This window comes from Plasmodium coatneyi, chromosome 8, assembly GCF_001680005.1.
Source record: "Plasmodium coatneyi strain Hackeri chromosome 8, complete sequence".
Taxonomy (NCBI): domain Eukaryota; phylum Apicomplexa; class Aconoidasida; order Haemosporida; family Plasmodiidae; genus Plasmodium; species Plasmodium coatneyi.
The window spans coordinates 1,445,319-1,466,077 of NC_033563.1; the positions used below are offsets into that span (position 1 = coordinate 1,445,319).

At 39.7% G+C, this 20,759-nt stretch overlaps 5 protein-coding genes across 5 annotated transcripts; 3 read left to right on the plus strand and 2 right to left on the minus strand.

The window, feature by feature from the left end:
• Window positions 1–1,164: 1,164 nt before the first annotated feature.
• PCOAH_00022200 (Uncharacterized protein) lies at window positions 1,165–2,489 on the plus strand (the record flags this gene model as incomplete). Its single annotated transcript, XM_020059027.1, has 2 exons — window positions 1,165–1,294; window positions 1,477–2,489. 2 exons carry the CDS (start codon window positions 1,165–1,167, stop codon window positions 2,487–2,489), a joined length of 1,143 nt encoding a protein of 380 aa, XP_019914490.1.
• Window positions 2,490–3,452: 963 nt separating this feature from the next.
• On the minus strand, window positions 3,453–5,600 carry PCOAH_00022210 (Uncharacterized protein; the record flags this gene model as incomplete). Its single annotated transcript, XM_020059028.1, has 1 exon — window positions 3,453–5,600. One exon carries the CDS (start codon window positions 5,598–5,600, stop codon window positions 3,453–3,455), a length of 2,148 nt encoding a protein of 715 aa, XP_019914603.1.
• A 760-nt stretch (window positions 5,601–6,360) lies between these two features.
• On the minus strand, window positions 6,361–11,041 carry PCOAH_00022220 (Uncharacterized protein; the record flags this gene model as incomplete). The annotated part of the gene is made up of 3 exons (XM_020059029.1): window positions 6,361–6,466; window positions 6,679–6,880; window positions 7,045–11,041. 3 exons carry the CDS (start codon window positions 11,039–11,041, stop codon window positions 6,361–6,363), a joined length of 4,305 nt encoding a protein of 1,434 aa, XP_019914668.1.
• A 2,928-nt stretch (window positions 11,042–13,969) lies between these two features.
• Window positions 13,970–15,613, plus strand: PCOAH_00022230 (Gmp synthetase; the record flags this gene model as incomplete). The annotated part of the gene is made up of 1 exon (XM_020059030.1): window positions 13,970–15,613. The coding sequence occupies one exon, from the start codon at window positions 13,970–13,972 to the stop codon at window positions 15,611–15,613; it is 1,644 nt and encodes a 547-aa protein (XP_019914378.1).
• Window positions 15,614–17,897: 2,284 nt separating this feature from the next.
• On the plus strand, window positions 17,898–19,679 carry PCOAH_00022240 (Phosphoglucomutase; the record flags this gene model as incomplete). Its single annotated transcript, XM_020059031.1, has 1 exon — window positions 17,898–19,679. One exon carries the CDS (start codon window positions 17,898–17,900, stop codon window positions 19,677–19,679), a length of 1,782 nt encoding a protein of 593 aa, XP_019914419.1.
• Window positions 19,680–20,759: the final 1,080 nt, after the last annotated feature.

Consider the following 20,759-nt stretch of genomic DNA (forward strand, 5'->3'; position numbering starts at 1 on the left):
ATTCCTCGCGCTTTTACTTATTCTGTGCCAACATTTCGATCTCTCACATTTTCACTTGTTATTTCTGCCGTTTTTATTTTTACTCCTTTGCGTTTTTTTGTGCATTTTTTTCCTGGAATTTTTCTTAGCATTTTCTCTCCTCCCAGTCCTCTTTTTCCTGGCTTTTTCCCATTTTTCGCCCGCGTTGTAGCCCTATTTCAGACTCAACACAGTATACATATAAAAGTACTTATCAATGGCGTGCCACGGCGCGATTCCCATTTGCATGCGCACGTATACATTTTACTCTCACGGCATACGCTTCTTGTACAGATTGCGGAGTGTGGGTCCGACTGCGACCCGCCTATCAGCACAAAACTACGTACAGTCACATGCAATATATATGCGTATATTTTGCTTACATTTTTTTTCTTCCTATTTAATTGATTTTTTTTAGAGCAACTTGTATTTCATTTTTTGTGCATTTTTTTTACTTGATCTAAAATGCAATATACCTTTAATTTAACGCTTTTTTGCACCACAATTTTTTATTTTTCGCGCAATATATACATATACATATTTATGTACATATGTTTTGACCCAACAAGGAGAGGCGGACTTGCACCCTAGATGTTTCGAAAATTTGTTTTAGTGGCCCATTTTGTAATGACATGATTTTTTTTTTTCTTTTTCATTATTACCTTTTTTGTGATTGTTAAGATTGTACATATGTTCTTCTTTTAATACTACTTCTGTAGGAGGAATTTTTAAATAATGTAGATGAGTGAATAAGCAACGATTTTTTTTTTTTTTTTTTATTGCAATAGATGAGGCACTGTAAGTAATATATGTTTGATAAACATTTTGCTTTAGGCTTCCCTGCAACATCCTCTGTCGATGCCTGGTGTATTTATATGTTATATGTATTTGCGCGCATAAGCGTTCACGCATGTTGGCTTTTGCACGTATTGGCCTGTACGCGAATTGACTGCTGCCCCTATAGGCCACCATCTCATCCACACGGAAGGCACAGTAAACTACCCCCTGCGCCTACTGTTGTAGATGCATATATTCGTATAGGCGAATTTTGCCGCTAGATGCCACTGGCACGTTGCCACGCGCACATTCTATGTTCCCGTCATTACTGTTAAATTTTTTTGTAAAGAGGAAAAAAGAAAAAGCAAAATGGTGTCGCTAAGATTAGATAATAACAGATATATAGCGTTTAACCAGGACTATGGTTGCCTGTGTATGGCCAATGAGAAGGGTTTTAAGATTTACAACACGAATCCGTTTACCCAGACGTATAGTAGAGGTAAGTTTTGGGGTTCACCCGACCCCGTCAGGGGAGTCCGCACAAGTGTTAACTGTAGTACATACGCTTAGTTATGTGCGCGTGACCAGGAATAGTTTTCCCCTGTGTGTGGATGTGAGCACCCTCATACATACCAACCTTTGTGCGTGATACACTGATGAACATTCCTCCCCACCCCGCAGATTTAACCGACCGGAATAAGAATGGACTGTACTTAGCGGAGATGCTGTACCGATGCAACATCCTGGCCATTACAGGGAACAAAAATGACAAGAAAGGAAAGTGGGCCAAAAACGTTTTAATAATTTGGGATGATAGACAAATGAGAGAAATAGCCAAATTGACATTTTCTTCCAACATCATTGGAGTGAGGCTACTCAGAGAAATCATAGTAGTCATTTTGGAATATAAATTATGCATATACAGACTCAAAGACATTATTTTATTGGAAACATTGAATACGTCAAAAAATGTGTCAGGTTTATGTTGCTTGTCCAATATAGATAAGAATATTATTATTGCTTATTTGTCTCCCATAAAGGGTCGAGTTAATATACACATTTTCGAAATAAATTCCAGCGAAAATATTCACGAAGAATTACCTTATATAAATTTTAAGACAAATTTAAGTATATATGCCCATGACAGTTCAGTAGCATGTATTAACTTAAGTAATGACGGCAAATTACTAGTTACGGCATCCTCCAAGGGGACCATTATAAGACTGTTTAATACATTTGATGGAACCCTACTAAATGAATTCAGAAGGGGTACAAAAAATGCGAAAATTTTATCGCTAAATATTAGTGAAGATAACAACTGGCTATGCTTAACGTCCAGTACAAATACAGTACATGTATTTTCTGTATACAAAAAAAAAAGACCTTTACGAAAAGTGGATATTATATGTAAGGGCAAGAATTTATCCCCGCCAGCGTTACTCAATTATGAAAAGGAATCCAAAAATAAAAAATCCAGTTTGAAATGTTTGTTACCATGTCATCCCTACTTAAATAGCGAATGGAGTTTTGCAACATACAAAATCCCAGGGAAGAAAATTTCCTCTATCTGTGCTTTTGTAAATGACCAAAACTGTATTATCGTTATTTGCTCCAATGGGATAATTTACAAGTTGCGCTTTAACGAGCATATTGGGGGAGACATGTTTAAAATTTCCTCTCACAGTTTTGACTAATTTTTCGTACTGTTTGGGATAGCATGAGGGAGGACAGCCAAAACATGGGTAGGGACTACACGTAGGAGGCACATTGGGAATGGTGCATCTGCGTGTGCCTGTACGCGTGTGTGTGCTTGCTTCCGTTTCGTTACCCGGCGGCACGTATAATGACGCTCGCGCAGTGGAGGTGCCGACCCTTTTTTTTTAATTCGTAATGACGTACATGCGTGGTGGGTACATATGATGTTTCGTGCGGTGTGCGGGTTGTTAGCCATGTGCGCGATGTGTGCGATTTCCCCGCCCGTCCACAGGTACACACGAGTGTATGTACAAATGTGTGTAAGGGAAAACACATACATATATACAAACATATATACGTACATATATACATACGTACATAAGTACGCACTTATGTGCACGCATTGCACACATCGCCGCCGCGTGCCCTCCGCCACTTGAATAAATCCCCCGTTGCATAAGTAAAAATTCCATTCCGTGAGGTGCAAAATCGTTTATTTTTTACAGTGTCTTGTTGTGAAAAAAGTGCTCATTGGAATGGCATATCCCCACCGTGCGGTCTGCACGTGTGTGAGGAGACGTACACGTGATGCCCTGCGGCAACGTCGGACCGCACCTCCCCCGTCTTGCATGTACTGACTTACACTAAAGTCGTTACTTCTCATTCTTTGTTGATGTTTCTATTCAGTTATTCTTCTATCTGTGTGGAATTGCCTTGCAGAACAGATCTATACCTCCTGCGCGTGTACATACATTTGTGTGTATGCTTACCTACTCCATTACGACCAAACGGCAGTCTCAATGCATGTGTTGCCTATAACGTTTTTTAAACCGCTTTTTTTTTTTAAGGAACATAACATTACTTTGTTTCCACGTTTTGGTGCTATTTGCTGTGTCATTTTGCTGCCTAATTTTTCTGCCTAATTTTTCTGTCTCATTTTTCTGCCACATTATTTCCTCCCCCTATTCACCGCAAATGCACCTCAACAAACTTGAAACTTTTTTTTCATTTCCCGAATTAAAAACAGCCTTCTCGTAGAGCACTTCGACGAACAGCTGGTTCACAACCTGGTCGTTCAGTGCATGGGCTTTCAAATTTTTGTAAATACGCAGCATTTCCTCAGGTTCATATTTGCTTAGGAGAAAAATGGCGTAATTGAATACCTTCTGGAACAATTTTTTGTAGTGTAAATAAAATTTACGAAGCTGTTCGCTGTTGTATGACTGTTGCATGGAATGTTTATCCAAGTTTATTAGGAAGATATTTTCTACTCTCATTTGGAACTCCCCTAGGAGCAGGTGGAAAATTTGTTCAGGGTTTGTGTGGCACCCTACTATGTCTGCTTCATTAGTGTGCTCTACCTGGGCACACGAAATATTTGCAATGCAATTACTTTCTTCGTTTGAACTTTTCCACATTTTTACGTCGGCACCACGATTGGTCAGTTTTTCTTCCCCGGTGAGGGTGCTTTGTGTAGGTCCATCCGGTTCGATATTACCATTGCGGAGGAAATTCTTCTTTTCTTCACTTGGCACTGTAGTGTGTGCCTCCCCAAACTGGCCACCTCCACGAAAAGTAGCATCCCTCCCCAATCGCCGCAAAAAGATGCCATATTTATCGAGCAGTTTTGAATTTTTCGTACATTTTTCTTTAAACAAAAAAATATTGAACAAAATAAAAAAGTGCACCATGATGTACTTATACCCTACCAGGCAGTACGTAAAACTTACCATATCGCAGTTCACCCTGGAGTTAATTAAACTAAGGATGTAAATATTTATATATTCGATGAGGTAGTTATTAAAGTATGTATTCATCGACAAACCGATTGTGTATGGAAGGGTTAGGAATTCCTTCGAGTCTATTTTAATAAATGTGTTAACACATTTTTTCCTCAGTTTCTTCATTCTGTTATTTGCGTAGTTATGCTTCTTCCTTTCCTCTGTGGAAGTATCATCATGTAGAAGCTTCGGGTTGGTTTTTATCCTTTCAATTTCTTCGATAATCCTGTTTGTGATTTTTTCCATCAAGTGTGCGTCAAACATTTGAAATTTCCCCAAAAAGAAAAACAGGAGCTTTAAATGGTACAAATTAAAGCTCTGTGCGTTTTCGTTGAAATATTTTAACACTTTATTTAGAAGGAAGGTGAACATGTCGTTCAGTTTGTAGAACGAGTTTATGTAGTCCACTAGGAGTGTTTTCTTCGCCCCTTCCGCTATGACGCTCCTATCCGTTGGGTTGGCCTCATTCGTGGGGATATTTCCAATTTCATCACTTATACATTCCCCCAAGGAGCATTCCTCCTGGGAAGCTCCGCTGGGGCTAGCTAACAAAGGCACCTCCCTAAGAGGACTACACCCGTCAGTCGTCACTTCCCTGTATGATCCTACCCCCCCTGTAACAACATTGTTTTGTTTCCCCTTTATGAGGGAATACAAAAGAATATCTACATTATCAACCCTGTCATATTTTGCAATGTAGTTATAAACGTGTGTGTACACTTCACCACTATTATATGTGCCGCCAACAGAGGGCCCACTTTTCTTCCCATGCTCCTTCAGGTACCTCTGCACAATTCGTAGGTTAACACTCTCATGGCTGTCTTGTATAATTGCTTGAATATTTGAATTACATAATTTCTGGAAATGGTGTAAAAATTTTGTAATATTTATTAATTCCTTAAAATCGCAATGAACATAGCCACTTATTTTGGAAAAATTTATTGTGTTATTTATGAGTATACTGAACAGAGTGCAGATGACGTCTATTTTTAAATAATTTAGTTTGTACAGACATCGATATAAGTCGTGTATGGAAGATGAAGTAAGGATTGTTTTATTCCTTTGTATTTCGCTCAACAGGTTATTTAAAAAAATAAGTTTGTTTTTGCTTATTACACTGTTATCTTCCTCCTGGAGGAGTTTATTTTTTTTCGTAAATTTTATTATTTCCTGAACAAATTGTGGCACTTGATTATATTTGACGCTTTTTTTGTCAAAACTGCCATTATTTTTGCTTAAATTGATTTTTTCCTTTTTCAAATACGAGGGGATTCTTTTGCTCACGATCAGTGAGGAGTTCACCTTTCTCCTAATGGGGCTAATTTTCATACTTGTGCCTCGTGTCCCTTAGGAGAAATTTGCCTGCAGAACAAGGGGCGCCTGATCGACGTCAGCATGGTGCTTGTGCGGTGTTCCTATAATTTACGCTGTTTGTTCACCGCTTGTTTGCTGCTTCCTTTCCATGTGTGCATTTTGTTTCCCTTGCTCCGCGCTACAACCGTGGGGTGTTTTTCCAACTGGTTACACGGCCATACAAGGAATGGGAAATTTTCTTTTTTCGCTAAATACGTTTTCAAATCATCATACGGGGAGTAGGTGAGAAAGTTTTGCTGGTACTATGCCTGTGCTCACCCGCTGGGCGTGCATGGCGACCAACGGTAAAGCGACAGCAAAGCACTAAACAGAAACACATAAAAAATGGCAATTAAAATGGGGCAAACAAAGGGGCGTAATGCGTACACCACGGGCATTCTCGCTTCCCAGCCATGACAAAAAAAAGAAAAAAAAAATGATTATCTTTCTCATCACCTTCTGTTTTAATAAGGTGTATGGCGATACGCGCACCGTGCATACATACAAATTGTGGGCACATACTTACACCCACGTAATGCGTACTCACACGAGTGTATATCGCCCGTGTGTTAAAAAAAAAAAGAGCGACGTGTAGAGGTCACGAAACGACGGCAAAAACAAATAACGTCGCGCAAAATGCCCCATTTTGTTAAAAGGGGCAAAGCAACGATGGAGGAATAAATCCGCCTTGTGTGCCCAACGGGATGCACTTGGATTCACTTCAACACACTTCAGTTCAGTTCATTTTTTTTTTCTTTTTTTCTTCATATTCAATGACGTCCCAAAAGTTCCTGTGCATTTTGTCCCACGAGCTCATGTCGTAATGCTTCGTGTCGACCTTCCTGCAGGGGGGGGAAGAACATCCGCAAAAAGGGGGTACATTGACATAAAAAATATGTTACGATGCAGTCGAATGGAAGCGTATGAACAAGGGGGAGGAACATAGGCAGCATTATACACTACCATCACCCCTCCCTCATCTTATATACACATAACATGTGCGTTATTCCTTATCGGAGGTGCATGTAGTAATTCATTTAAAATGGTCCCCTACGTCCACGTGTACAAGGCTCGTTCAATCCACATCAAATTTGTAACCTGGGTATCTTCCCAATTTTCATTTTTTGTAAAATTGTTTACTGTTAAAATGTGCGTGTAGTTTTCATTGTTTATGCTTCCGCCTAACTTCAAAATGTGGTCCATAAAGTCGCTCCTCCGTATCTCATCGGACAGTTGTGAAACGTTGAAGGTGCAGTCTGCGGGAGGGGAAAAGCATACACATGGTAGGCATAAGCAGCGTTGTATGGGGATGGGGTGAAAAAAAAAAAAGCATTCACAAAAAGGTGCATATACATGTGCATGCCACGTTGATGGCTGAGACAACTACGTGAAGAAATTATTCCCGCCTATTCGCGCGTACCCTTTAAGACATGCCTGCGGAATTCCATCAATATCGTCCTTACGATAGGATAACGCAAAAAGTAATTGTATATCTGATCCTCCTCATTCTTTTCATTCGTTTTATGTATTTTAAAATGCTCAAAAATTTCGTAAAAAATGTGATGTATTTCGTCCAGTATGGCTGTCAAATAATGCAGCTGCTTATCATTGTCTTTAAAATTCCCTTCGTTGAAATTCTTGGGAATACAAAAGCTTTCGTAGTATTCATTTTCACTGGATGCTCCATTTTTGCAATTGCTTTCATCGCTATTCCTTCCATTTTGTGGTGGGGGATCACCTGGGTCATCACTCTTGTTGACCGTTCTGAAGTTGGTAGATTTTCTTTTCCTTAAATTGTCAACATGAATTAGCTTTTTTACTATCGTTTTTTTTATTTTTTTTTCTACTCTCTTTACACTGTCCTGTGGGGGGGCCTCCCCAATTATTTGACCCCCCCGAGGATGATGGTCCCCTCCATCCAGTTGATGATCCCCCCTTTCCGTTTTAATTTCCGCTTCGTCTTTGCTTTCGTGGTGACTCCTTTGGGGATTCTCTCTGCCCCTTTCCCCGTCACCCAAGTCAGAATCTATATCAGCATCCATCTCTGCAACCACCTCATTATCTACCTCATTACCAACGTTAGGATCCGCAGTGGCATCCCCATCGGCCAACCCCTCCTCTTCCGGTTCACCCCCCCTGGTACACCTCCCCCCGTTGAAATAATTGCGCAGAAACCCCACCACATAGTTATCATACTTCCTAAAATTCTTCTCCGAAATGAACTTGTAAATAATTTCGTCCTCAAAAGGAATGAACCTTTCGCATGTCCTTACATGAACTGAGTGGTGGTCAAATTGGTTCGCAGTATTTTCTCCATCTGTGCGGGGAATGTGCTTCACGTTACTACTAGCCATTTCGCCATTCATATTTTTTTTTTTTTTTTTTTTATTTTTTTTTTTATCGATATGTTTACTAATATTTATGTTCATATTGATATAGCTGTTTATGTGGCTATTTGTTCTATTCATTTTATCTGCGCAGTGGTTGTTCGGGGTATCAAATTGTGCATCCATCGGGTTGTCCTCGTCCAGAGGAAGCTGCTCAACTTTCGATTGGAACAAATCAGCTGCACAGCTTTTACCATTTAGGGGGGCACTATTGGTTTGGATTGTTCCTTTCAAACCGTCTTCATTAGAGAAAAAATTATTGTCACTCTGTGGGGAGAAGTTTTTATTTGCATTTTCCGAAGTTGGCTTTTCCATGTAGAACAAATTGGGGTTGTTCATACGGTCATACGTACCATCATTTGGATAAGAATTCGAAAGATGATCCATTTTTACAACTCCATTTTGCGTTCCTATGAGGAAAGTACTTTCGCCGTGGTCTTCACTAAAACTGTGCAGCGGTTGTTCTTCCTCCCCCTTGGGATAATCCTGCGTGTCATCAAGAAATTCCAAACCGTTTTGCAAATTCAGGTTGCATGAGTTATTGTCCATCTTGCCATCCATCATGCTAATGTCACCCTCCTCGCTGTCCGTTTCGAACTCTTTGTCTAAATCGATGAAGCTGTCTTCGAAGGATTCGTCCAATTCGTCGTCATGACTATTGTCACAGTTTTCATTAAGGGGATTCCCTCTTCCTACAACTGAAGCATCTTCCCCATCTTCCTTCACTGAGATACTTTCCTCGAAATGGTATCCATCCACGTGTGAGGTGTCACCAGGAGAGGTTCCAGAGGGTACGTCCAATTCGTCTTCTTCGCAGGGGTCATCCTCACCCTCCTCTGCGGATCCCTGATCGACCATGGGGTACGCACCACGATGTACCATGGAGCCGTTGTAAGGAACCCCCCAACTGGCGCATTCGCTATACAGCACGCTCTTAAACCGGTGAATCCTCATCCTTTCATATTCACTGCATTTAAAATTAATAAATCCGTAAAGGTTGGAGGAGAAATTCAAGTAGGACTGCGCCATAGCAAAAAACTTGGTTAAAAAATAGGGCTTCCTTTTAATATCCTCTAAAAAATTAATCTCTGGAAAGTAGTTATACCCATGTACTTTAATACAGGAGCTGCTTTCCTTCCACATGTAGTCACTATCATCAATGCATAGGGAAACACTTCGATAGGTGGGCAATATTCGGTTCAAGTGTTTCAACCCATTGACGCTGTCTTTTCTGGAGAAAACTCTATTCCCAAAAAATTTCTTAAGAGGATCCAACAATAAAAGGCAAGATTTTGCATGCTCCAACGTCCCCATAGTGTACAAATATATTTCATATTTTTTATTCATTTCTTGTAAAAATTGAATAACGCCAGGTCTTAATTTGTAATAAATAGTATATGCCCCTTTGTGATGTTTCACATTTGTTTTTAGGACAGAATTTTCCAATTTTTCGACTTTTTTTTTTATATTTTTATCCTTTAAATTTTCATAATGTATAAATTTTCCATTATGTTTTAACAAATTTATGGTATTCATTTTGGCTAGAAAATCGCAGTAATTTTCGTAACTTGATTTTATGTCCTGATATTTGTTCATGTGCTCCATTCCGTTGTTCTTCTTTTGGCAGAAAATGGAGTACATTTCTTCTTGGTTCATTTCGGGGCGTATAGCGGCTTCGTCATTGCCTTCACCATCACAATCGTCAGTGCAATCACCACAGGCAGGGAGTTCCTGCTCTGCACCTGCATCGAACTCCACCTCCACGTTGTCCTCCTTCTTGCTGTTCGTCAAACTGCCCTCCAACGGGTCACAGTTTTCCTCGAACGGCGAATCGGTTACGCCTGGAGCGGTGCACGGAGGGTCGTCATCTTCACTGCGATGGTGGGCGCTGTGGTCGACGGGGTCCTCTTCACCGCCAGCACCACCACCTGGGATAGCACAATTTTTGGCACCACTTTTTGTACACCCCAGTTCGTTTTCCAACTCCTCGTCAATATTCGTCGTTATGTTTATCACATCGCTGTTCATATTTATAGAGATAACAAAAAAAGACGCATGCAGGAGGGTGTTGTCCAGGTCGAGAACCAGACACAATTTTCTATTCTTAATAATGTTGCTAATTCGTTCCTTCTCCAAATCGATCACCTTATCGGTGTTTATGTATAGATCCTTCTCGTTGGTTAAAAACCCAGGGGATAGAAAATATTTCTGTTCCTTCCTATTTTTGTTAATCTCTTCCTGGTTTAAAAAGCAGTTGGTACATAATCCCGAGAAAATGACTTCGTGCTTGCACATTTCATCACTAATTTCGCATAACAATTCGTTGGGACTGTTAATGTGGATGTATTCCTCCTTTTCCAAAAGTGGGTTCTGTTTTATTATACGGATTCTGCCATGGTTGCTACTTCGCAAAGTCACATAGCTGTTTTGTTTTATGTCACAGTTGTTTCTATTGTTTAGAATTAAATTAATGAAGTTATTTTTTTCATTTCTCGACTCGTTTTGTCCCCCCTCCGAATGGTTATTAACTATGTTGAGGTTGTCTCTGCTGTCTGTGGTTGTTTCCCTGTTTGGGAAGGTACCCTGGCTGGTCACATCATCAATTGCATCCTTGTCTACCCCATCGGCCACATCCCTTAGAAGGTTCTCTGTGTAATGATCCGGTAAACTGCTGCGTATTCCTTCACACACATTTGTGAGCGTATTTTCGCAGCCGTTACCATTTTGACTTGCTAAACCGGTTGCCCCTTCTACGTTTTCCGTTTTCCCATAAGGTGTAACTTCCGTTTCGGGGCTTTCCAAATGGAAGTTCCTCCCATCGGAAGATCCTTCCCCTGTGGGCCACTCCCCTATGAGGGGTCCCTCCGTGTGCGATTCTGCCGTTCGCTCCACGTCGATGCGGTCCTGCCCCGTCTCAATGACAAAGGCAATTATTTGGTTCGAGCTAACTATGGTGTTGTTATCTACGGCCCATTTTAACTTGCACGGCAGAGCTATGTTGGGGGGCAAAAATATTTTTCCCGTATCCATTAAAAAAAACAAATAAATAAAATGAGAAAATGCAAGAAAGTATAATACGATAATGTAAGGACAAATTTTAATTAAAAAAAAAAGGAATAGGAACCCTTATTGACAAAATTTAGCAAAACAATTTCATCGTTGTAAGTTGAAAAGGAGAAGAAAAACGGAGCCAACGGTTGGGGAAGGGAAGTATAAAACTAGGTATGCATATTCCCCTATGCTGTGCATTCCCAATGGAGGATGGTTGCCATGCACAGTTGTAACGGAAACAAACGGGTGGCGGAAAAACGCAAAATGCGGTTCTCTCAGCGGTTGGGACATAAAAGGAAACGCTTAAGAGAGGCTTTTATTAATGGTATTGATGGGGTGGTAAAAGTAGAAGAGATACGGAGGGCGGAAGGGGGCTTATTTCCCCACGTACATATATGTTTTTACATTCACATGCATATGTGCGTACGTATGCATCCATGTACTACTCATGTGCCCCCTCATTCGTGTCACCCTGGGCACATAAACTGAAGAGCGCACCTTCCCTTTAAAACGAAGATTGCTCACTTTTTCAGCTCACGCAAATCTTCAATGTTTCAAAATTACGCGCGAAGAACGGGTTAGTGGGTGTTGTGCTTTTTTCATCTTCGCAATCACCCATACAAAATGGAAATTAAAAACAGAGCTCTGGAATACATATGCAGGAACATATGTTGGGGGAAGTTTTACGAAAAAATATTTTTTTGAAAAAAATGTCATAGCTTTTTTCTTGTACATATATTTTTTGTATCCATTTTGCGTTTATTTTTTATTTACAGTTCCGTCGCTGTACCTGCCTATATCTTTTTTTTTTTTTTTTTTTTTCCCATACTTTTGTGCAGAACCCCGATCTTCCCATTTTGTGGTGCGTTTCCATTTTTTAAAAACCTGTTTGGTTTGGCTTGCTCATTTTTTGTTCTTTCCCAAATGAGTTTTACTTTGATTTTTAGTTTGCTTTTCTGCCCGCGTTAAGCCTTTTTCTTTTCGAAGAAAGATATAATGGGACGCACCTCAATTAGACTGCCGCGGTTTTATCCTATTATGCAAATGTATACGTAAACGTCACCGCAAAGGGTTAAATGTGCCTGCAGTGTGTGTTTTTTCTTTTTTCCTCTTTTTAAAGAACAATCCTCCCACGTACAGACAGATAAAAATGAGCATATTGCGCTTTTACGTGGCATTCGCCTTGTAGATGACTATAGACCTCATTGCTATACAATCATCAGTGTGGAAAAAAAGAACGAGCCGTGTTGAAGTCATTTTTTTAACATTACATTTTCAACCATGCAATTTCGGAAAAATGGAGAAAACAAAAAAAAGCAGTTGCTTTAGATGAATGGAAGGAAATCCCCTTTAAGGGAAAAATAATGGCACACAAAAATAAGCGCATAGATTGCACATACCTCCGATTTGGCAGCACTCTTAATTTTTTTTCTAATTTTTTAACACTAATAAGGAATCGTTTCCGTTTTTACCTTGCCTTTGTGTCGTCAGTTTTTTCCATTCCTATTTCTACTTCCCTTAAATTTTCAAAGGGCAAGAAAAATAACTACAGTTGCGTGGGAGAGAGTACCAAGCGGTACACGCATGGGCATACGCGTATTTATACATTTGGACATACAGGCACAAATGTTTGGGCGATTCCCCCAAATGTTCCTTTTCAGGCCAGCGAAAAGGGTAGAAAAAGGTACACCTTGGCTTGGCAAAGCGCCTACCTAAAATTAGATGCTTGGAAATAAATGTGCGCGAGACGCGTTTGGTGAATTCCTATATCTGCTGGAAAACACATCCAAGGGGGTTCATAGAAGACACAATTTGAAAAAATAAATGAAAGGGTATAATCGAACGGGGAAAAAATAACCCCCCACATGTGTGCATTTTTTGCACCGCAACACTTGGCCCCTTTGTCTGTTTAAACTTTTCTCTGTTTGGATAAATGGCTGTCTGTTTAAGGGTCCACGCGAGTGGTTAAAACGGTTATTCACATTTTCACATTTATAGTAGATGCTCAAAAAAAGAAAGTGAGGAGGAGGTTCGTTCTTTACATTTACGGGTACATATTCTGAAATAGGTGAAAAATTCCATTTTAACTTCGCCCCTTTATTGAGACGCACCCCAAAAATGGTTCATTTCGGCTGGGTAGAGTAAGTACCCTTCCACAGGCATTCATTACCAAAATTTGTTTTTTCTCCACAGCTTATTTTCCCCGCGATGCTTTTTTTTAGGATAAACAAAATTTAGGCTCACAAATTGGATAAGCTAATATACGATGGGCATGCCTGTGGGGGAGGTTCTAATGAAAATAATGGGTTCATTTCCTCTCTCCGTAATTATAACTTCATGAAAAAAAAAAAAAAAAAAAAAAAAAATGCCTTCTTCCATATGATCGTTTTCTTTTTTTTTTTTTTTTTTCCCTTTTTGCGAATTAAGTTATTGCTCCCCGCAAGATGCAAATTAAGAAGCATCGCCCCTGAGTGCTCGCCGAAATGGAGAGTGGCCCCAGCATATATACGATTATGCACGTATATATAGCACGTACATTTGCATATATATATGCATGCCCCATAATTGTATGCCTCTTACATATGTTTACTCTTTGTCCTTAGATACCCTCGCCCTAGCAAAGCTGCATGATGCTCCCCCTCGTTTTTGCCAGGCAAGCATAAAAACGCCCTCCTGCGCATCGCGTACTAATTCAGCGAAAGATTAGTTGAACTTTGATAACATTCTGCAATTTAGCTTGTTGGCGCTGTGGGTTCGGGGCTGGAATAAAACGGTATCTGTAGATTCTACATTAACTTTGCTTCTTCTGATCCTCTACGTGAGACCTGTTCCATACCCCTCTGAGCCGTGGCGCATCTTCTTTTGGCAACCACCACTACCCCCTTTCATCATCTTTTTTGCGTAATAATGGAGGGCGGTGACTACGACAAGATACTGGTTCTGAACTTCGGTTCACAGTACTTCCACCTAATCGTGAAGCGGCTAAATAATATCAAAATATTTAGCGAGACAAGGGACTATGGAATTGACCTGAAGGAAGTAAAAGAGTTAAATATTAAGGGAGTCATTCTGTCTGGAGGTCCCCACTCCGTTACGGAGGAGAATGCGCCTCACTTGGATAAACAAGTGTTGGAATATTTTTTGGAAAAAAAAATCCCCATTTTTGCCATATGTTATGGAATGCAAGAAATAGCTGTACAAATGAATGGTCAAGTGAACAAGTCCAAAAATTCAGAATATGGATGTACCGACGTGAACATAATAACAAGTAAAAATAAGAATGAAGAAAAATATAAGAATTTCAAGCTGGTGGATGGAGATGGAAAAGGCAGCAAATGTATCCTTTTCGATGGCATAAAAAATGCAGAAAAAAGTACCGTATGGATGAACCATACAGATGAAGTGACAAAAATTCCGGACAATTTTTTTCTTGTAAATTCTACGGATGACTGCTTAATATGTGCCATGTACAATGAGGAATATAATATATATGGAGTCCAGTACCACCCAGAGGTGTATGAATCCCTGGATGGAGACCAAATGTTTTACAATTTTGCCTACAAGATTTGTAAATGCACAAAAAAATTCGATCCAATTCGATATCACGAAATTGAGCTGAACAATATAAAGAAATACGCACATGACCATTACGTAATTGCTGCCATGTCTGGGGGAATTGACAGCACTGTCGCTGCTGCATTTACACATAAAATATTCAAAGAAAGATTTTACGGCATTTTCATAGATAATGGATTGTTAAGAAAAAATGAAGGCGAACAAGTGTACTCATTCTTAAAGGGCCTATTCCCAGATATGAATTTAACCAAAATTGATGCATCCGAAATTTTTTTAAATAATTTAAAAGGTGTTACCGATCCAGAGCAGAAAAGGAAAATTATTGGAAAATTATTTATCGAAGAATTTGAAAAGGCAGTAAAGAACATAAACATTGATATTGAAAAAACGTATCTCCTACAGGGAACTTTATATCCAGATATTATCGAAAGCAAATGTTCGAAAAAGCTGTCCGATACGATTAAAACGCATCATAATGTAGGAGGGCTACCAGAAAATTTAAAATTCAAACTATTTGAACCTTTTAAATATTTGTTCAAAGATGACGTGAAGACATTATCCAAAGAGTTAAATTTACCAGAGGAAATTACAAACAGACATCCCTTCCCAGGACCTGGATTGGCCATCAGGGTTATTGGAGAAATCGACAAGCATAAATTAAGTATCCTCAGAGAAGTGGATGATATTTTTATAAAAGATTTAAAGGCTTATAATTTATACAACGATATCAGCCAAGCCTTTGCTGTTTTGTTGCCCACCAAATCTGTCGGTGTAAGGGGCGATGCGCGATCGTACGATTATGTGTGCTCCCTCAGGGCAGTTAAAACGTCTTCCTTCATGACCGCCAGCTGGTATAAAATTCCGTACGACATTTTGGAAAAAATCTCCACGCGTATTTTAAGCGAAGTTAAGGGAATCAACAGGATTCTCTACGACATTTCCTCCAAGCCTCCTGCGACGATCGAGTTTGAATAAGCGCACAGCGAAGCGGTAGGGGGGATACGTACTTTACGGGTGACTCATTACAGATACTATCCAAATTGGCATTCACCCTTTAGCCGCATCTTTATTTCCTGTATTAGCGGCCATTTGTTTACCGTCGCTGCATATTTAGCGTAACGCGAACAGTGAGATATTTCATTTGCGCCAATTGAGGGGTAACCCCAAACGTTGGACACCTTATTGTACCACTTCAAAGCGTAGTGTCCCATGCACAGTTAAGGTGTCATAACTTCCCATTTTTTCAAGGCATTACATGCACCAAACCCCGTTGGGTGGTTAAGAAGCTGCCTCTTTTTTTTCCTCCACTCAAATAACACACACTTGCTTTTTAACTATTTGCAACTATTTTGTCGTAAATGGTGCGCTTGTATAGGTATTATTAGTGCACCTCTTCAGGGCGGGTATATAATGTACACGGTCGCTTTTTCTGTCCGCGTGCGTAGGAAACTGCGGCGAAATTATATCTTTAAGCGGTAGCTATAAGGGACGCATCAAGCAGTAGCGTTTTCCCAATAGCCATTTAAACCCAATTGTAAGTTGAAAAACACAGGGACGGCTACAAATATAGCTGCACTTGACCCATCTCTTTCGCTTCAAAAGGAGCAATTTTTTTCTCCCCTTGGAATGGCAGAAACAAATTCGCAAGGAGAATTCAAAGAAAAAGAAAAAGGAAAAGCAAAGTGCCATTCCTTCATTTTTATCGCCTAATTGTGCTTTTCATGTCTTGCGGAAAAATTGCTCTGCTTGTTTAGGCATATTTCCGTTATAAACAATGGATCTGTTTAGAGTTTATAAGATTTATTCTTTTCGAGAGGGTATATGCACAATTAGGACAGCATTGCAAAAGAAGAACTTATAGGGGAGCTTTAAAGGGCGTTATTTTTTTTTTTTTTTTCCAAGACGTGCGAACGTTGCGTACATTCAAAATTTGGAGGCACACGCATCAAGTGTGCTACTTGTGTCATATGCTTCCTTGTGGAACAAGTGAAAAATTGTATAATATATATTTTTTTTTTAAATGGCACATATTGTACAAACATGTGGGAGGAAAAGATTTATAGTAGATGGAAAACACTGTATGGCATTTTTTTTGTATATCTCCACCAGTGGGTAACGACTTTATCCCTTTTGTGTAACAAGAGAAAAGAAGGTGCAGCTAAGAGGGTGTGGTCTTAAATTGGCAATCTATGCACACCGTATGGAAGAGACCCGTGCTCTGCCTGACCTTGCGATCGTACCAGATTTATTCCACCAGTCGGAGGGCCCTCTATCATTTAAGCAAAATACACACACACAAACGTGTGCACAATGCATTTTTGCAAAAATCATAGACATATGTTTCCCTCGGATGTTAGAGAAAAATAATAAAATTAAATATGCATAAATTGTGAGACCACTTTAACGTCGCAGTGTGGGACACCTTTTGAGCAACTTTACTGGCACCATTTAATTTACAGTACATTCTATAATAGAAATAAACGTGCGCTATTATGTCTTCTTGGGTCAAATTTTTTTTCGTGTATATGTGCATGGACGCGTGGACATATACGTCGGCTCAATGGAGAAGTGACAGATAGAACGTTTCTACAAAGTGGTGTATTTACACATGCTAAACGGTTTTAATGGCACAACCCTTTGGGTAAATGGACTTCAATTAAAAAAGGCATTCCTGTGGTGTAAATTTTACACACACTTATAAATTGTAGAAAATGTAAATGTCAAAACTTTTGGAAAAATTAACAACGTGATGTAGCCAAATTTGGGGTGCAGAAAATCTGCATAACACCTGAACCGTTCAGGTAATTTTTTGTTCACAATGATGGTAAAGTAGGCACAACTAGCCATTTTTTTTTTTTTTTTTTTTTTGCCTAAATTGTGAAAAAAAAATTTGCTTATGAATAGCCAATCATTCAGTTGCTTATATGTGTATTTCTACTTATCCATCCTTTTTCATTTTTTTATTTTTCGCACTGTTTCTTAGCAAAGCCATTTAAATTTCCTACCATCTTACCAGATGAGCAGAAGCTCGAAGGGCTCAAATTTGTTCCATCCTTTCAGCGCTGGTTGAAGCACCTTGGGGAATTTTTTTAATGCTCCTATTTTTACAAAGAAGGCATAAATCTAATTTAATATATCCCATAATTTTTCTACGGGTTGATTTGGTTACATCACAGCTCTACATTTTTTTCGAAAATTTTTTTTTTTTTTCGGTAGAAAATTTTTAAAGCGATAAAAAGTAAAAAAAAGAAACCTCAAAATGAGTCAAACACAGAATGAACAACTTGCGGTGTCTGTTGACTTGTGGAACCTATTTCGGAAGCCCAAATATTTAGCGGACGAAACGAAAGAAGCGCTATCTACGTACAATGAGGAAGAACTAAAACGTTTGTTTTTGAGGAGACTAAATTTCGGCACAGCTGGTCTAAGGGGGAAAATGGGGGTCGGGTTTAATGCAATGAATGTTGTCACAATTATGCAGACGACGCAGGGATTGTGTACCTATTTAATTAATACGTACGGAGTAAATTTGTGTAAAAACAGGGGCATCATATTTGGCTTCGACGGGAGATATCACTCAGAATCCTTCGCACACGTAGCAGCATCTGTGTGTTTATCAAAAGGGTTTCGAGTATATCTATTTGGTCAAACAGTTGCTACCCCTATATTGTGTTACTCCAGTTTTAAAAAGAGCTGTTTATGTGGGGTGATGGTTACAGCTTCTCACAATCCCAAGTTGGACAATGGTTATAAAGTGTATGCGGAAAATGGGGCCCAAATAATTCCACCTGTGGATAAGAACATCTCCGATTGTATATTAAGCAATTTAAAACCATGGAGTGAAGTGTATGATTATTTAGATGAAGATTTTTACTTAAAGGACACCACCCTAGTGGAGGATATTTACTACGAAATGTACGACTCATTTATGTCTGATATGAAAAGCGAATTTAATTTTAACTGCCATAGGAATTCACGTACAAAACTGGTTATAGTATACTCCCCCATGCATGGAATAGGGAGAAAATTTGTTCAAGGTGTTATGCACATAGTTGGGTATAACAATTTACTGACGGTGCCTCAACAAGCTTTACCTGATGCTGATTTTTCTACAGTTACTTTTCCAAACCCTGAAGAGAAGGGAGCACTAAATTTGTCTATACAACTAGCCGATGTGGTGAACAGCCCTATAGTAGTTGCAAATGACCCCGATGCAGACAGATTTGCTTGTGCAGAAAAATTTAACAACAAATGGAAAATATTTTCTGGGGACGAGTTGGGAATAATATTTGCCTACCATTTGATGAAACAAAATGAGAATAAAAATATCGACAAGTCGAAACATGTCTTTATCTGCACAGTGGTATGCTCAAGGATGCTAAAAAAGTTATGTGAAATGCATGGGTATAAATACGAGGAAACGTTAACTGGTTTTAAGTGGCTAATAAATAAGGCCATAGATCTGAGTGAGAAAAATTATACCACCTTGTACTGCTATGAGGAAGCCCTAGGACATGCTTTAACCAAGTACGTACGGGACAAATGCGGCATATCTGCTCTAGCGTACTGGATTGAAATAGCCGTTTATTTATATGAAAATGGATTGACCTTTCATGAGTACTTAGAAAACATTCGAAAGGAAATTGGCTACTTTGTAAGTAATAATGGTTACTACACCGTTTTGGACCCCAATGACGTGGTTAGCATATTTAATGATTTTAGAGGTAATGGCTCCTACAAAAGTCAATTGGGGTCCTATAAAATAGTCCATATACGAGACCTAACCACTGGATACGATTCCACCACGCCGGATGGAAAGTCCCTAATTGCACCTACGCCCGATTCTCAAAGCATTACCCTGCATTTTGAAAACACCGCCATACTTACCATACGAGCTAGCGGAACGGAACCCAAGGTGAAGTGGTACAGTGAGATTTCCAGGGGTAGCTATGCAGCCGCGAAGGAAGAGATTGATCAACTGGTGGATGAAGTCATGCCGCTGTTTATGCAACCGGACCGGTATAACATTAAGCGCTGCTAGGGTGAGGAGCGGCCAGATCGCGCGTGAGAACGAAAGTGGCGTAGCGCATGCTGGCTGCGCGGTTTACCAAAATGTGAAGAACAAGTGACAAATCGCAATTCCCAATATGTAGGAGCAGCAGTGGAACGATAGAACACGCATAGCACATAGAGTAATTTCCCCACTTGTTTGACCTCTCTGTGCGGCTCTAAATCCTGCGGTAGATGGGCCAAATGAGCCTACCCTGTCTGCTTGGCAAATGTGTGCCCGCGCGAAGGTGCGAAAGCGCCGCAGGGCTCAGGAGAACTGGGCAGAGAGTTCACACCTATATCCATATATCATGCGCAAAACATTTTACACTTCTTTCCACACCCTGCACACTCCGGCTTCCTCACTAATTTCGACTCACGCGGGGAATGAACAACCTGGCGTTGGTTCCCCAAGAAATTTCTATCGCGCTTAACGGGTTCGCGATTTTATCTGTATCGGCATTGCCATTGCTATCTTTTTTTTTTTTTTTTTTTTTTTGTGTTAAATGAAAAGCTAAACATCTCATGTAGATTACCGATTAAGCACAAATAAAACGTTTGTTCCTCGAAAAAAAGATACGGGAGGGGGATAGAAGGAGAACACGTTTCATCACGTTGTGGCCTTCATCATATTGTTCGCGCATTTGTTCAGGTGGCCACTTGACGCCAAGGCGTTTCATACATTAGTGTGCCACCAAACATTTTTTACAACAGGCACATCGACCATAGCGCCACGTCACTATATAATGCACACTGCGCAGAATGATCATTCTTTTCGGGGGGTGACAGTGTACACGTGAGGCAAAGGAATGGGCCATACGTACATACATACATCTCCATCTACTTATTTTGATGTAATTTTTCACTTAAAAGGGAAGTACACTATGGGGGTGATCACACAGTTATGCGAAGGAACGTCGAAAAGGCCTTTGTTTTTTTTTTTTTTTTTTTTTTTGCCAAATTGAACGACTGCGATGGTAAAATTAGAAGAGACCTAAACGCATACATGGGATTAGTTTTATGCATACACTTTTTTTCTTCACTAATGTGTTCATTCAACATTATGCACTGC